This window comes from Talpa europaea (genome assembly GCF_964194135.1).
Source record: "Talpa europaea genome assembly, chromosome: 9".
Taxonomy (NCBI): domain Eukaryota; kingdom Metazoa; phylum Chordata; class Mammalia; order Eulipotyphla; family Talpidae; genus Talpa; species Talpa europaea.
Genome location: NC_140076.1, coordinates 117,817,685 through 117,835,041, shown reverse-complemented (window position 1 = coordinate 117,835,041; position 17,357 = coordinate 117,817,685). Strand labels below are relative to the sequence as shown.

The window sequence follows — 17,357 nt, the reverse complement described above, 5'->3', positions numbered from 1 at the left end:
GCGCCGCCCCCGCGCCGCCCCCGCGCCGCCCCCGCGCCGCCCCCGCGCCGCCCCCGCGCCGCCCCCGCGCCCCTTGAGCCCCGCCCCAGTCTGCACCCCAGGGGCCGCGGTCTCGCTGGGGCGCGGCACTTTGGCCTCGGGGCGCCTGCGTCGGAGGAGCAGGGCCTGCACCCCTCAACCCTGCCCGCCGTGGCAGCCAGTGTGACCGCGGGAAGCGACCCGAGGAGCCGCCCCACGCTCACCCCCAGCGGGGCCGGGCCCCGCAGCCTTCGGGCGCTCGAGGGAGCCTGAGTCGGCTCGACCCGCTTTGCGCGGCCACACGGCGGGGTGGCGGCCCCCCAAACCCGCCCCCGCTAGGGCACCCGCCACCGTCCGGGCCGGCGTCTGCGGGGGCCGCTCTGTGCGTGGGTCGTTCGCCCCCGCAGAGACCCCCAGGGCAGAGGCCCCCTCCAGAGCATAGGCCCCCCCAAGAGCAGAGGCCCCCCAGGGCAGAGGCCCCCCCAGGGCAGAGGCCCCCCCTAGAGCAGAGGCCCCCCAGGACAGAGGCCCCCCCCAGCAGAGGCCCCCCAGGGCAGAGGCCCCCTAGGGCAGCCTGTCCTGGGCGAGCGGCTCCTGCTGCCGCGGACCTAAGCCTGGTAAAGGCCGAGGCCGCGCTGTCCTGGGGCTGGTCACTCAGTCACTCAAAGTCGTCGTCCACCTCCCGGCCCCCTGGTCATCACCCTGAGGGCCTTGGGGTAACCCAAGGACTCGCGCCTGTCACGTCACCTCACTGGGATGGGGGTGCCTTGGCCCTGAGCCTGGGGAGGCGGCGTCTATGCGGACCCGACTCTCACGGGTTGACCCTGTGGACACGTCCGCCCTGGGGACTCCTCCCTTCTGGGGTCGAATCTGCGCCCCGGGCCCCTGCACCACGCGGCCCCCCAAATGGCAGGGGTGTGGGGGACCCTGCTGCGCATCCTCCCTCCTCGGGCTTCTGCCCGGCCGTCGGCTCCCCGAGAGGGCGCGTGGGGGCCCGGGGAGCCCTGGAGGGGCCGAGAGCGCGGCGGGCCCAGCGCCCAGGGATGGCCGGTCCGGCCCGCGGGCGCCGCATCTGCTGGACGCCCGGCTGGGCGCTCTGGGGCCTGGGCCGGGGTTGGGGCGCGCGGAGGGCGCGGGGTGCGGCCGTTCCTGAACCGGGTGCGGCGGGTCAGCCCAGGAGGCCGGCGGGCGGAGCTGGGAGCCCTGGCCGGGCGGGGCGGGTGGCCCGGGTTCCGGGGGATCCAGCCTCGGTCCCCGCGGTGACCCGGCCCTGCGCGCGAGGACACCCGAGGCGCGCGCTGCTCCCCGCGTCCCGGCTTCTCGGGGTCGGTCATTCTCTTCCTTCCCCGCGGGCCTGTGACGCTTTCCCGTGAACTGAAGCTCGTCGCGCGTTTCTCGCCCTCCCGGAGCAGCCGCTGGAACGCGCGGCCGCTGGCGCGAGGAGGATTTAGACGCTGCTGCCGTGGACGCCCCGCCGCTGCCCAGCTGCGGTGACCGTGGCGAGGAGAAACAGCGACACAATCATTCAGCAACCCGAGTAAGAAAAAATCAGGCATCAGCGGTTTCATTGTGATGAAATGTGTGGATTCCTACAGGTTAGAGCAGTTGCTGTGTCAGGAACTGACATGTTCTGCTCACGTCGCGCAAGGCTGTTTATGCTGGTGTCCAGGTGATGGACACGGTCCAGATTCCAGCCCTCAGGGACCCTCCTCCAGAGGGACAAGTACTTTTTTTTTTAACTGAACTGTCTTCAGCGGCGTCGTCCTGACGCCCATTCATCATCATTAGTGCCCTGAGTGTCGGGGCAGGTCTGTCTCTACACCTGTGAGGACAGGACTGTGCTTCCTCCTCCTCAGACTCCGTCACCTCCCCTGACTGCCACGGGGAACCGGCAGGGCCCCGTCAGAGCCAGGCTGAGCCCAGTCCATTGGGATCTGGAGAGTCACCCCCTGTGCGCCCTCCTGGGCCTGGCAGGTGGGGCCGGGCACGGAGGGGGAGGGAGGTGGAACCAAGCAATCCCCCAGGAGCGAGAAGGGGAAGCGCCTGGGTCTTCTCACACAGGAATTTGTTCGTGTCTCTCAGAATTTTTTTATTCAAAAAGGCCGTTTACTCTCAGCACCGGTGACTCTGTCCTCACATTTGAACTGTTGTCGTGTGTGAGGGAAGCTTGTGTTGATCTTCCAACGTGGGCCAGTCCCGAGGCGGCGCTGTCTGGTGAGTCCGAGGAGTGGTTTGTGACTCGGCTCTGACACAGCAGAGTGGGGGGACCCTCTCCGGCTGTGAGTCTCCCCCCAAGTCCGCACAGGCCCCATAAGTCAGGGTCACGGACAACAGGGGGTACTGGCAGAGGACACGGGGGTTGGACAGTCCCAGGCCCCACTGGCTGTCCTGCCCGTGTACGCAGCATCCACCAGGCCAAGCCCACAGGGCCCAACGAGATAGCATCGCCCAGGGGGAAGCAGAATGGAGGCCTGCAGTGGGCAGGGTTGGGGACCCATCCTGGCTTGGGGGTGCGTGTGGTCACTGCTCCTGAGGCCCCACGGCAGCCCTGGCTCCTGGACCCCCCCATGGCCTGTCACCCCCTTCCAGGCCCGCCTGCTAGAGGCCACATGCCAACCAGCGGCTCCTGAGGGGTGTGAACCCGCACCTGGGGTACATGGAGTCGGTCTGGCCCGCCCACCCACATCCCAGACCTGCCTGGGCCTTTCTCTCCTTTCCCTGAAACCCCAACCATTGGCCCCAGAGTCCCCAGGACCAGCTACCCGGGGGACCGGCCGGGCTGCTCAGCTGCGCCTTGGGCTGTCGGTGAAGCCAGAGCCCAAGTCATGGTCACTTGTCCAGGTCTGATGCTGTCCCCTGAGATTTGGGCAAAGGACAGTTAGTGCTTGTCCTGCAGAGGACACCCAGGACACCTGCCCCCGGGCCTGGGTGTACCCGGCTTCCTGTGGGAGGGTCAGCTCCCCACTACAGGACCCTGAATTTAAGGTAACAAGGTCAGTGTCCGCGGCCCAGCAGAGAGATCCCAACAGAGCAGGGAACTGAGGGGTCCCATGGAAGGGCCCTGAGACCTGGCAGATGGGGATCCCGTGATGGTCACTAGCAGGGCCCAGCCCACCTACGGCTGCAAGGGCTGATGGGAATTCTGAGGATACAGGGCGTTCCCCCTGACACCCACGTGGGCTCCAGGCTGCAAAGACCTGGGGTCCCAGCTCAGGAAGCCCCAAGTTCAGAGACTAAACCTGCCTCAACTTCCTCCTCCTCAGACACCAGCCTCTGCCGCCGACTCCTGCAGGAGGATAATAAGTAAATCCACTTTTTCTACTTATACCACCATCCCCGGGAAGGCCTCCTCCAGCCTCCCTGGTTCCCCTCACGGTTCTGTCCACCGTGTTATGAGATAATTTAAAATAAGAGTGTCCTGATGGAGCCACGACCTCAACTTTCCTGCTACTCCTTGCTGAGTCTCCCCTTCATCAGTCTCCCCACAGCCGACTTCATGGCTTGGTTCCTCAGACTGTAGATGACGGGATTAAAGGTGGGGGGCACCACCGTGTAGAACATAGAAATGACCAGGTCAGACACGGACGGGGTCTCTGAGGTCGACTTCAGATAAGCAAAGAATCCAGTGGAGAGATACAGCACCACAACCAGCAGGTGGGGAAGGCAGGTGGAGTAGGCCTTGGCCTTCCCTTCTGTGGATGGGATCTTCCTGACAGCAGAGAAGATGTGCACATAGGAAATGACGATGAAAATGAAACAGCAGGTTATTAACACCATATCAATGAGCATGGGGACAAGTTCATTCATTAAGTTTCCTGAGCAGGAAATAGCCAGTAACTGGGGGACATCACAGAAGAACTGGTGGACCACGTTGGACCCACAGTAGGACAAGGAGAAGGTTCCAGCTGTGTTCAACGCAGCATTGAGACCCCCACCCAGCCAGGACACAGCTGTCAGCTGCACACACCTGTCCCTGCTCATGAGGACGTCATAGTGCAGGGGGTGGCAGATGGCAGCATAGCGGTCAAGGCTCATCACCACAAGGATGTAAAACTCTGCAGCCCCTGAAAGAATCAGCACAAAGACCTGGAGGACACAGCCCGGGAAGGAGATGGAGCTGCTGTGCCTCAGAGAGTTGGCAATGGACTTGGGGACCGTGGCTGAGATGAGGCAGAGGTCCGAGAAGGACAGACTCCTCAGGAAGAAGTACATGGGGGTGTGGAGGTGCCGGTCCAGGGTGGTGATGAGGACGATGAGCCCGTTCCCCAGCAGGGCGCCCAGGTAGACCAGGGCGAAGAGCAGCGGGTGCAGGAAGCCCATGGGCCCCTGGGTGGGGAAGCCCAGGAGCACGAATTCTGTCACGGCCGTGAGATTGGTCACCCCTGGAGCCGTCATCTGTGTAAGTGTTGAGAGGAAGAAATGACCACAACCCAGTCTCCCCAGGTGAACATAACTGGGCACCTTAAGTCAATCTCAGCAGCTCCTCAGCACCCACATGCCTGGTCCTCCCGAGACTCATCCCCAGTCACTCTCCCAGCAGCGCTGCTCTATCAAACCACTGCATTGTCAGCTCTTCTGAAGCAAACCGTCATGTTGTCCAACAATTCATGTGAGGGACACTGAGGATGGCCACTTCCCCTCCCCTCAGAACCCCCCCAACTGTCCTCCCCTGTCTGTCACTGACCCGCCCAGCACAGTGGACTGAGCCATCCCACTGCCCCCGCACCCCAGCCCCTCGGGGTCCCGGGTCAGGCCCATCAGAGCCGCAGCCACTTCTGAGCAGGAAACTCACTGATCCTCCCCCTCCCCCTCGAAGCCTGTCACCCACGCCCTGCCCTCGAGACACTCACTGTGGAAACCGCTAATGCCACGCGTGTCGAGGCTCAGTGGACTCTCAGCAGCCGCGTTCCCAGCACAGCCCCACACGCTCCTGCCAGAGCCGCTCAGGCCCACGTCCTGCGCTGCTTCTCCGCTCACTGTCCCCACGTTCTGCCTCCGTGCGCCCAGGCTGGGGTGCCGAACCTCCAGCTTGTTTCATCGTGATGTCCCATGAAAGTACCTTCCTCCATCTCTAGTGTCTCCCGCAGAGTCTCCTCCTGGGTCACCCCCACACGTCCCTCCTGCAGGATGGGCTCGTCCACCCCGTGTCCCTCCCGGCCCCTCTGTCCCCCTCAGGCTCATGCACGTCTGTGCAGGGAGGAGGCCGCTCCGGAGCTGAGCCGGACGGTCTGTGCGTGTGGCTGTCCCTGCCGGGCCCAGGGCCCCGGGTCCCCCGGGTGCGGGTTTGTTCCTCCCCCCGGGCCCGTGCGTGAGTGGGGACGCCTGGACACGGGGCAGCCCTGCCCGCTCTCCGCCTCCCCAATCTCACCCTCTCCCCCTCAGTGGGGGGACGGAGGGGCAGGCCCTGGGGAGGCAGGACTTAGGAGAATGTGCTGATCTGAAATGACTGTGACAGGTTCGTGGAAATGACCCAGATGTTCTAACTGAAAAGGGAATCACTGAGCACAGGCTGCGGTCAAGGCCTGGGATTCTTCTGAGTGACGTAAAACTCAAATGTCTCACGACAGATACACAAGCCCCGTCTCTGCCCGGGCTCTGACCAGCTGCGGGGACCCCTTCCCGCCACAGCGTGAGACGGTGTCCTGCGCGCGGAGGGTGATGGGTCAGATCCCCCCGAAGCTCGTGTCCAGTGACGGACACAGTCGCGGCCGCGCCACGTGTTGAGAGGAAGATCCGTCTCCCCAGACGCTGCCTCGAGCCCCTTGACTGTCGCTCCTCTGACGCCGCGGCCTGCTGGCCACGGACAGGCCCGGCACCCCTGTCCTCAGAGCAGCCCCTGCCCCGGTGCGGGGATGGCTCCCCGTGAGAGGGACCCCGGGTCTGCTCTGGGTCTCCACTCCCTGCCCCCCCCCAGCCCTCCCGTCCCCCGGGGCAGGAGAGGACATTTGGGTCTAGAGGGAACCGGCTCCTCTGAGCGCGGGACCCGCTGCGGCCCGGAGCCAGGCCGGGCTCTTCGCGGCCCCGACCCACTAGCAGCGTCCCTGGACTTTCCTGGTGATGGCGCCTCACTGACTGTTGTGACTGTGCTTCACATTCTGGTTCCTCCCTGTGCTCCGCGGCCACATCACAGGCGTGAGCAGCGATGGTCACATAGACCACAGGGAAAATTCTTCTAATGTAAGTGTATTCAAAGAAACTTCTCTTGAACACCTTCAATTAAGGAAGAAATTATTTTCCCTCATTGAGACTCAACCCCCGATGATATGGACACTGAGCAACCTGTGCTCGTTTAGAATTCATTAGTTTTCACTATTTATAAAATGAATATTTTAACCACCATGCTTGCTCAAGACTTGACATCTGAAATCTTTCAAATCTGAATGGATTCTCCCCTGCAAACGGCTGGGGGCAGATACCTGTAGTCTGAAGGGGAAGTTCCCGCTGCCGTGTTGAGTCTCTCCTGAGGTTGTCCCCATGGCAGGACAGAGGGCGTCCAGCCTCTCACTCCATGGTCGGGGCTCGTGGGGAGCCTCTGAGCACTCACGGGATGTTCCACCCCGTCCTGTGCCGACTCATGGACAGAGCAGGGCCTCAGGGCTGGGCTATTTGAGCTCTGGAGCTGGCGTCCGCGCGTTGGACACGGTCCAGATTCCAGCCCTCAGGGACCTTCCTCCAGAGGGAAAGTGTGTGTTTACGTGACTGTGTTAATTGGAGCGTCCTGTAGCACATCCCGTGATAATTAGTGCGCTGAGTGTGCCAGAGGCAATTTTGTTAATTTTCAACACCTGTGTGGACAGGGCAGTTTTACTGCTCTCCAGGGTCCAGCGCTGCACTGACCGGCCGAGTGGACCCGGGTGTGGGCCCGTCGTCGTCAAAGCCACATGATGAACCACGTCCCACGGGAGCGGAAAATCACTGTCACCCACTGTGGGCCCTTCCCGGGGGACCTGGGAGGTGGGTGGGGGGATGGGGAAGAGGTGGAGACAGGAATTCAAAGAAAGGAAGGGCAGGAAGGAGGGATGGAGAAAGGGCGCGGTGGGAGGAAAGATAAGGGGAAATTCACAACGGATGACCCTGGGGAAGAAAATCAAATCATTTGATGAACACAATTTTTTCGGTGTCATTAAAATTGTTTATTGATTTAGTTCTGTTCTATTTTCTCCCCTCAACACTATTGCACTGACGCCTCGGTGGTCCCTCCCCTGGAATAACTTTGTCTTTATTCTAATCACAGCAGCCTGCAGCTGTGGGTGTCTGTATGTGGGTCACGTTACGTGGGTTTCTGTCAGGATTTTGGTGACTTCGTATATTTGGAAAGTCAGTTATTCCATTGTGAGTTTATTTATTTATTTTTAAAAAGAGTTTTTTTTTTTTTTTTTTTAATTTATACAAGCACTGGGTACAGTCAGAAGCACGGAAGGGTAAGAGGATTCACCAGAGCCAGAGTGGGGAGCAGAACAGGCACACTGACGAGTTCACTGCTGAGGGGAGCAGCGGGCGACAGGAGAGGTCTGCGCCATGTGGGACCCTTGCGGGGGGCCAGGGATCGAACAGGCACTACAGAAACTGCGGAAAGCTTCACAACCCAGCGCTCAACTGCTGCACCACCTGGGAGGCCCATGAGTTTATTTTTGTGTGTGGTGTGAGCCCGTGTCCGAGGTTCACTCCTGCCCGTGTCCGGGTTTCCCAGTGCCATTGACTGTGGGGGGTTCCTCGCTCCAGCTCCGGCTCTTGTCATCATCACTGTCCGCAGAGATGTGGGATTATTTCCGGTCCTTCTAGTCCGTGGTCTGTGTCCGTGTGTTCCGGCACGTGCGGTCTCAGGGGGACAGCTCTGGGGTTTAGGGTGAGGTCTGGAGGTGCGATTCCTCCCGTGCCCCTCATGGTCGTCAGCAGAGCTTTGCCTTCCCACATGGTTTGGGAAGGTTTGTCCCCTATCTGCGTAGAAGGCCAGTCATTTTGTTGGGGCCGCATTCGATCCGAGCACCCCCTGGGGAGGGGCCGTGTGGACAAGCTGACTCTCCAGCCCGCGGAGGGACTCTCTTTCCATGTGTTGTGTTTCCTTTTCTTTTTACGATGTCACCTCTTTTTTTTGTCTTTTTCCCTCCCTCATGGAGTTTACTCCCGGGGTTTCTTCTGTTGAGATGTCCTCGTGAAGGCAATTGTTCTTCTTCCCCCTCCTTCCACTTTGGGTTCACTGGGTGCCTAGAGGCTGCCCCCGGCCTGCGAGAAGCTTCGTCCACAGTGGCGGTGAGGGTGGCCGTGACAGCCTTGGCCCAGGTCTTATTGGAAAAGCTTCGGGTCTCACACCGGGGATGCTGTCAGCTGGGGCTGCATCACACGCGGCTTTCATCATGTGCAGACTCTGCGTCCACCCGGCTGCTCAGTGTCTCACCATCAGTGGATCTGGAGTCTTTTCAAATGCTTTCTCTGCATCGGTTGATGACGTCCCAGAGGCTTTGTCTTTCTGATGCTTCATGTGGGGCCACCCTCGCGTCTGTGTTACTGACTCAGGTTGGGGCTCCCCGGCCTGCCTGCGACTCCGCAGACTTTTCTCTTCACAAACCTTTTCTCTCAGCACAACTGGCCCCGCAGCTCTCCCGCCACCCGCAACTCTGCAGCTGCACCTTCCTCTCTCTCCCTTGCCTCATGGGCCGATGGCTTTAAAATACAACAAACATAAATTTCGTTCCCTCTCATGGCACATAATCATGTCCGTGCACTGTTGTTGTGGTTGCTCAGATTTTATTGCATAGTTTTACATCCTTTTTCATGAGAGAAACTGGCCTTTTCTGTGTGTCTTTGTCATCGATGTGGATATTGAGAGAAATGTAGGCTCCATAAACCGTGCTTGGAAGTGTTCCCTGTCTCGGTGTCAATCAGAGGATTTTTAACGGCCAATGGAGGCTGCATCTTGCCGACTATTCCCTCTGATCTCTGAAGTGGTTGCACGATTCCCGCCTCCCACCTTGTGCTATGGTAGATCTCACTGTGGGTTCTGACCCCACAGCTTACCCAGGATACAACTCTGGATGGATCAGGAGCTGATATTAGACACCAGCTCATAAATCCTAGATGTTCCCGGAGGACGTCTACGTAACCTCTACCTGCTGACCCTCGTAGACGTGCCCCAGAGCAGGAGGCGTGAAAGGAAAGATTGAGAGCCTGGAATCAGGAACAAGGAAAACTCCCCTGAAAGGAAATGCCATGAGAATCAGGAGTAAAGCCGCTAAATGGGAGGCAGTATTTATGTAAGACACAATTGACTAAAAGCCCTTACCAGATACAGAAAGCATTTATAAAATTCAGCAATAAAACAGCAATCCCAGTCAATGAGCCAATGATCTGATCAGACCCTTCACCAGAGCAGACGGGGGTGTGCACTGAGCAGGTGAGAACGAGTCACATCCCTTGTCACGAGACCCGCACACCAAGCCGACTTGCCGGCACCTGCTACCTGCTGGCTCCCAAGGAACACTAGGGCCAAAGCTGTTCAGGAAAAGAGCGTCAGGAACTGGACGTACTGCTCAGGGGGTGCAAACATGAGGGACACTTGTGGAAGGTAGCTGGAGTCAAACACCCACTGAATGTGCTTTTACCAGGAGATCTGGCCTTCCCAGAGTCTGTGTCATCGTCACAGGCTACACGGAAATATTCACATCAAACTGCACGGGGACATTCACAGCAGCTTTATTTATTTTTTTTTTTTAAGATTTTATTTATTTATACAAGACCTGGAGACCAGGCCAGAGGTGCAGCGGGTAAGAGGATCCACCAGAGACAGAGCGGGGAACAGAACAGGCAGAGTGACTGAAACACACTGCTGAGGGTAGCAACGGGGAGACAGGAGAGGTCTGCCGCACCATGTGGGTAGCTCCCTGGTCAGCCTGGAACTAACCCTCGCTGCAGAGGTTGCGGACAGCTTCACAGCACTACCCTCAACCCACTGCAGCACTGGGGAGGCCCATAGCAGCTTTACTCTTATTACAACATTTGGAGGCGATCCGGCCGTGCCTCAATATGAAGGCAACAGTGGTGGTGCATAGTGATATCACTGTCAGAGAAGGAAATGAGCTTCCCCAAGAAGAGACACGCAGGAAAGTGGCCTGTCCTCAATAAAGAGCCAGTGTCCACAGGTGAGCATCTGCGATGACACACACGGCACATGCCAGAAAACCAGAATTTGAGAGAACAGAAAGATGAATGGTCCCAAGGTGAAGGGGCGACAGAACTTGTAAGACACTCAGGGGAGTAACAATGGTCTGCGTGATGTCATGTCACACACACTTGGCCACACCACAGCCTGCAGAATGCCGAGAGAAACCAAGATGAAACTTACGAAGTTGAGATCATTAAGAGGTGCCAACGCAGGCACATCTCTGCTGAAGACTATCGCTTGGCGAGACCCTGTGCTTTGTGGCCCAGGCATTCCATGGAAAATCTCTCTACCCTGTTGCAAAGATTAAGTCACAAGGGGAAGCTTTCATTTAGAAGATGAGAACTCATGGGTGGAGACTTTTGCAAACTATGGATTAGTCAAAGAAAGTGGAGATAGATTCTACTTGTTGGTGAGTCTCCCCTTCATCAGTCTCCCCACAGCCGACTTCATGGCTTGGTTCCTCAGACTGTAGATGATGGGATTAAAGGTGGGGGGCACCATCGTGTAGAACATAGAAATGACCAGGTCAGACATGGACGGGGTCTCTGAGGTCGGCTTCAGATAAGCAAAGAGCCCAGTGGAGACAAACAGCACCACAACCAGCAGGTGGGGAAGGCAGGTGGAGTAGGCCTTGGCCTTCCCTTCTGTGGATGGGATCTTCCTGACAGCAGAGAAGATGTGCACATAGGAAATGACGATGAATGTAAAGCAGCACAAATCCAACAGCACATTAATGAGCATGGGGACAAGTTCGCTCATTATATTTCCTCCGCAGGAAATAGCCAATAACTGGGGGATGTCACAGAAGAACTGGTGGACCACGCTGGACCCACAGTAGGACAAGGAGAAGGTTCCAGCTGTGTTCATCACACCATAAACACTACCACCCAGCCAGGACACAGCTGTCAGCTGCACACACCTGTCCCTGCTCATGAGGACCTCATAGTGTAGGGGGTGGCAGATGGCAGCATAGCGGTCAAGGCTCATTGCTGTGAGTATGTGCAGCTCTGTCGTTGTTGTAAAAACCATCATGAAGATCTGGAGGACACAGCCCGGGAAGGAGATGGAGCTGCTGTGCCTCAGAGAGTTGGCAATGGACTTGGGGACTATGACTGAGATAAGGCAGAGATCGGCGAAGGACAGATTCCTCAGGAAGAAGTACATGGGGGTGTGGAGGTGCCGGTCCAGGGTGGTGATGAGGACGATGAGCCCGTTCCCCAGCAGGGCGCACAGGTAGACCAGGGAGAAGAGCAGCGGGTGCAGGAAGCCCATGGTCCCCTGGGTGGGGAAGCCCAGGAGCACGAATTCTGTCACGGCCGTGAGATTGGTCACCCCTGGAGCCATCACTGCATGAACGTCTAGAGGAATAAAGTTCCACGACCATCCATCAGTGCTGGACCCACCATGTCTCTGCAGGTGACCAGCGCTGTCCATTCTCACTGACCTCTCTCCGCGCTCTGTCCCGTGACCACCCCCCCACTGCAGGGATCTCTGCTTGTGCTCCTCTTGGACTCTCCACTGTCCACGCTGCCTGTGGGAGATGCCAAAGAGCAGAGAGTTCAACTGACCTCAGCTCCCTGAGCAGTCTCCTCCCATCTCACCACGTCCCGTGCATGGGCACCCCTGAAACCCTGACCCCGGCCCCTCCTCTGCTGTCCCCAGGCCCCAGGTCAGTGCACCTCCCTGTAGCAGGATCCCCAAGATAACTTAGGAAGAGGAACAGAAAGGACACCCCAAAGCCAGCCTGTGTGGTTCTCAGACCCCAGTAACCAGAAAACACTGGCCAGTTTCAGCTCCAGGAGATCATTTTGAGTCCAAGTGGACACTGATGGCCCCGAGTCTTTTCCTGGTCGGCGCCCACCTCCCTCATCATGGCCGTGGGTGGGGTGTCCCCGACCAGCATCACCACCTGACAACCGTCTGGCCCTCGCCCCTACTGGTATGCGCTGAGAGGGTGACCTCCCGTCCTGCCCTCCCGGTCATTGTCCTGCCCCTCCCCCAGCCGAGGAGCTGAGGTGGTTTTTCCTGCAGCTGCTTCCCATGGTCACAGCCGCTGTCCCTGCTGCAGGGGAGCTCGTCCACCCCCGGCTCCCTCCCTGGCCCTCTGTCCCCTTCAGACTCATGCACGTCTGTGCAGGGAGGAGGACTCTCGGGGTTGAGCCAGAGGGTGTGAGCGTGAGTCTGTCCCTCTGGCCACGGGCCCCGGGGTCTCTGCCTGTGCGGGTCTGCTCCCCACACACTTGCAAGTTGGGAACCGCGGAGCTGCAGCCACGTGCCCCCCACGTTCTTTTCACTTTGACCCTAATCTGTTTTATGCTCAAACCCTTTGCATGGTGACGGATAACGGAAAGAGCAGATGAAATTTTGGCTTTTGGCCGAGCGAAAGTAGTAAAATGCTGCACCTCCCCCTGCAGTGACCTTCAGGGCTAATGGCTGTTGCCGTGGTCCCTGAGGTCCGGCGTGGGCAAGGAACCAGCGCGCAGGGGGAGAACAGCAAACTCCCTAAGGCACAGATAAGCTGGACGCCTGTTCAGAGACCAGAAGCCGCCACAGAGATGGTTAAAAGAAATGCTGACCACACGGAACCTTATCTCGCTTTCTCAAGGCCCACAAACCTTATTCTGCTACAACTGTCTTTCTAAAATCTTTGCTTTTTCTGGTCATTGGTTACTCATTAAAAAAACATACGTAATTTAATAATTAGGCTAATTCAAATGAAACATTACTGAACACTGTGTAATGATAGAATTGTTGGTTTAATAATCTTTCTATTATGTGTTTGACTTTAGTACCTTCAATATTAACTGCATTATAAAATAAGTTCACCCATGACAATTAATTATGAGTAAAAATGAGTAAGTAGTAGTAGTAGTAGTTAGTGCAACAAAAATTATATAGAACAAAAAAAAATTAATAGCCTGTCTACTTAAAAACGAGGCTGGGTCCAGATGTAGCTTCGGACATAAATCACTGCCCTGTCAATGATAAGCTAAACCTAGGAGCCCACTGGCTTAGTTCACTGATAACTGATCCTATGCCTTTAAAACACACACACACACACACACACACACACATATATATATATATATATATATATATATATATATATATATATATCCTGGCCACTAACTTAATTAAAATTACACTCAGATTTTCACTCACTTAAAGTGTGTCTGTCATTTATTTGCCAAATCCCTGACCCCTCCGCACAATCTCTCAACCCTAAGACGGCCTCATCGCCCATCGCTGTGCTGGTCCGCGGCAGTAAAATAAAGCTCTGTGACCCCAAGTGACCCCACCTGTCCCGGGATGGAGCCGAGTCACCTGCCCGGGGCTCACTCCCAGGTCCTGGCTCTGCGGTCATCACACCCCGTTCAGTCTCACACAGACCCGGTGCGTGTCCCGCGGCCCAGGCCAGACCCTGCGGCTCTCAGGTCTCGACACCACATTCCCCTGGCCGGTGTGGACGCTCCGAGGTGGTGCTTCTCGCCCTCTGGGGCGCCCCCGGCTCCTGTCTGGGACGCTCTGGCTGAGATGCTAAAGGTCAGAGAGTTGAACTCACCTCAGCCCCTTGAGTGGTCTCCTCCCGTCTCACCGCGTGCCGTGCATGGGCGCCCCTGAAACCCTGATCTGGCCCCTGCTCTGCCGTCCCTGGGCCCATCAGCAGCGGGACCCCACAAGAATCAAGACGTGAACCGTGAAGGACACCCCAATCTAGCCCGTGGGGTTCTCACCCCCCAGTCCCTGTAAAACACTGGGCTGTCGCGGCCCCAAGTGCACATTCTGGGACCAAGTGGACACTGAGGCCCCGTGTCTGTTCCTGGTCCGCACCCACGTCCCTCATCACGGCAGTGGGTGGGGTGTCCCCACCCGAAGTCGCTGTCTGACGACCGTCTGGCCCTCGCCCCTGCTCGTATGCACTGAGAGGGTGACCTCCCGCTGCTGCCCTCCCGGTCACTGTCCTGCCCCTCCCTCACCCGAGGAGCTGAGGTGGTTTCTCCTGCAGCTGCTTCCCATGGTCACAGCCGCTGTCCCTGCTGCAGGGGAGCTTGTCCACCCCCACCCCTGTAAGGCTGCTTCCCCTCTGGGCGCCCCCTCCCGGGCCCTGGGCCACCCCACTGTGCGGTCACTAACCTCGGGTCCGCGGCGGCCTCACCCCGCACAGCGCTGCCCCCGTCCCGGCCCATGAGCCTCGGACCCGCAGTAGCCGAGACTTCGGGCCCACCCTGCGCCCAGGCGGCCGTGCCTAGCAGGGCGCCCGAGGGTGGGCTGGTCCGTGTCTGCGGTCAGGGCAGGAGGGATGATCCATGGCCCTGACGGACACGCGCTCGGGTCTCCCAAACCCGGGACTCTGACCTGTGCCCCGACACCACAGACAGACCTGCAGCGGGTCGGGACTTCTACCCCCGCCTGCCTGCGCCCAGGGGCCTCCTGTGCTGTCCTGTCCCAGGGCTCCCGGCGCCCCGGTAATGAGCCTCCAGGGTCAGTGCTCAGGGCCCGGGAGGCCCCGCGGGCAGGACCTGGTCCCCCAGGCCCATCACCCCCTGACCCCGGGGGGACGAGGTGGTCCCGGCGTCAGTGCCAAGACGACCCCGTCCACTGGGAGTGGGAATGTCACCGCCGCCCGGGGGGCCCCCTGGGCCTGGGGGGGACGGGGGTGTGGAGCAGACTGTAAAGCAAAGACACCAAGGACAGAAGCGGGGGAGCGTGGGGGAGGGAGCGGGAACTGGGCAGAACTGGGGACCCGGGGCAGGAACTGAGTGTTCCCGCGAATGCGTTTTTCCTCGTCTCTAAACATCGCTCATTCGTCTCCGTGTGTCTGTGTCTCCCCTGCACCCCCGCTGCCCCTCAGTGCTCCCTCCGCTGGGGGAACGTGGCCTTTCGTCTCAGCACAGCGGCCTGCGGCTGTGGGTGTCTGCACGTGGGTCACGTTACGTGGGTTTCTCTCATGATTCTGGTGACTTCGTGTATGTGGAAAGTCAGTTATTCCATTTTGAGTTTATTTATTTATTTTTTTGTAAAAAAAGATTTTTTTTTTAATTTATACAAGCACTGGGCACAGTCAGAAGCGCGGGAGGGTGAGAGAATTCGCCAGAGCCAGAGCGGGGAGCAGAGCAGGCAGAAGGACCGAAGTACACTGCTTGGGGGGGCAGCGGGCGGCAGGAGAGGTCTGCGCGCCATGTGGGACCCTCCTCCGGTGGCCGGGGAGCAGCCGGGGATCGAACCGGTGCCGCTGAGGCCGCGGGCAGCTTCGCAACCCAGCGCTCAACCGCTGCGCCGCCGGGGAGGCCCTTGAGTTTATTTTTGATGTGGTGTGACCCGTGGCCGAGGGTCACTCCCGCCCGTGTCCGGGTGTCCCAGCGCCCCTGGCTGCGGGGGGTTCCTCGCTCCAGCTCCGGCTCTTGTCATCATCACTGTCCGCAGAGATGTGGGATTATTTCCGGTCCTTCTAGTCCGTGGTCTGTGTCTGTGTGTTCCGGCACGTGCGGTCTCAGGGGGACAGCTCTGGGGTTTAGGGTGAAGTCTAGAGGTATGATTACTCCTGACCTCCTCATCTTCGTCAGCAGTGCTTTCCCTTCCCACATGAATTTTGGGAAAGTTTGTTCCATGTCTTCGTAGAAGGCCAGTCATTTGTTGGGGCCGCATTCGATCCGAGCACCCCCTGGGGAGGGGCCGTGTGGACAAGCTGACTCTCCAGCCGCGAGCAGGGACTCTCTTTCCTCGTCCTTGGGTTTCCGTTTCTTTTGACGATGTCTTCCTCTGTTCTTTGTCTTTTTCCCTCCCTCATGGAGTTTACTCCCGGGGTTTCTTCTGTTGAGATGTCCTCGTGAAGGCAATTGTTCTTCTTCCCCCTCCTTCCACTTTGAGTTCACTGGGTGCCTAGAGGCTGCCCCCGGCCTGCGAGAAGCTTCGTCCACAGTGGCGGTGAGGGTGGCCGTGACAGCCTTGGCCCAGATCTTATTGGAAAAGCTTCGGGTCTCACACCGGGGATGCTGTCAGCTGGGGCTGCATCACACGCGGCTTTCATCATGTGCAGACTCTGCGTCCACCCGGCTGCTCAGTGTCTCACCATCAGTGGATCTGGAGTCTTTTCAAATGCTTTCTCTGCGTCGGTTGATGACGTCCCAGAGGCTTTGTCTTTCTGATGCTTCATGTGGGGCCACCCTCGCGTCTGTGTTACTGACTCAGGTTGGGGCTCCCCGGCCTGCCTGCGACTCCGCAGACTTTTCTCTTCACAAACCTTTTCTCTCAGCACAACTGGCCCCGCAGCTCTCCCGCCACCCGCAACTCTGCAGCTGCACCTTCCTCTCTCTCCCTTGCCTCATGGGCCGATGGCTTTAAAATACAACAAACATAAATTTCGTTCCCTCTCATGGCACATAATCATGTCCGTGCACTGTTGTTGTGGTTGCTCAGATTTTATTGCATAGTTTTACATCCTTTTTCATGAGAGAAACTGGCCTTTTCTGTGTGTCTTTGTCATCGATGTGGATATTGAGAGAAATGTAGGCTCCATAAACCGTGCTTGGAAGTGTTCCCTGTCTCGGTGTCAATCAGAGGATTTTTAACGGCCAATGGAGGCAGCATCTTGCCGACTATTCCCTCTGATCTCTGAAGTGGTTGCACGATTCCCGCCTCCCACCTTGTGCGATGGTAGATCTCACTGTGGGTTCTGACCCCACAGCTTACCCAGGATACAACTCTGGATGGATCAGGAGCTGATATTAGACACCAGCTCATAAATCCTAGATGTTCCCGGAGGACGTGTACGTAACCTCTACCTGCTGACCCTCGTAGACATGCCCCAGAGCAGGAGGCGTGAAAGGAAAGATTGAGAGCCTGGAATCAGGAACATGGAAAACTCCCCTGAAAGGAAATACCATGAGAATCAGGAGTAAAGCCGCTAAATGGGAGAAAGTATTTATATAAGACACAAAGGACTAAAAGCCCTTACCAGATACAGAAAGCATTTATAAAATTCAGCAATAAAACAGCAATCCCAGTCAATGAGCCCATGATCTGAACAGACCCTTCACCAGAGCAGACGGGGGTGTGCACTGAGCAGGTGAGAACGAGTCACATCCCTTGTCACGAGACCCGCACACCGAGCCGACACCTGCTACCTGCTGTCTGCTGGCTCCGGCACCTGCTACCTGCTGGCTCCCCAGGAACACTAGGG

At 58.1% G+C, this 17,357-nt stretch overlaps 1 protein-coding gene across 1 annotated transcript in view; it reads right to left on the bottom strand.

Annotated features, from left to right (window-relative positions):
- LOC311176892 (olfactory receptor 14A16-like) overlaps positions 1 to 17,357 on the bottom strand; it is a gene marked incomplete at both ends in the record, with an annotated part of 54,208 nt that overhangs the window by 575 nt on the left and 36,276 nt on the right. The window contains one exon of the mRNA XM_084242527.1: positions 10,772 to 11,408. Within this exon, the coding sequence (XP_084098653.1) occupies positions 10,772 to 11,408 (637 nt within the window). The remainder of the gene's footprint in view (positions 1 to 10,771; positions 11,409 to 17,357) is intronic.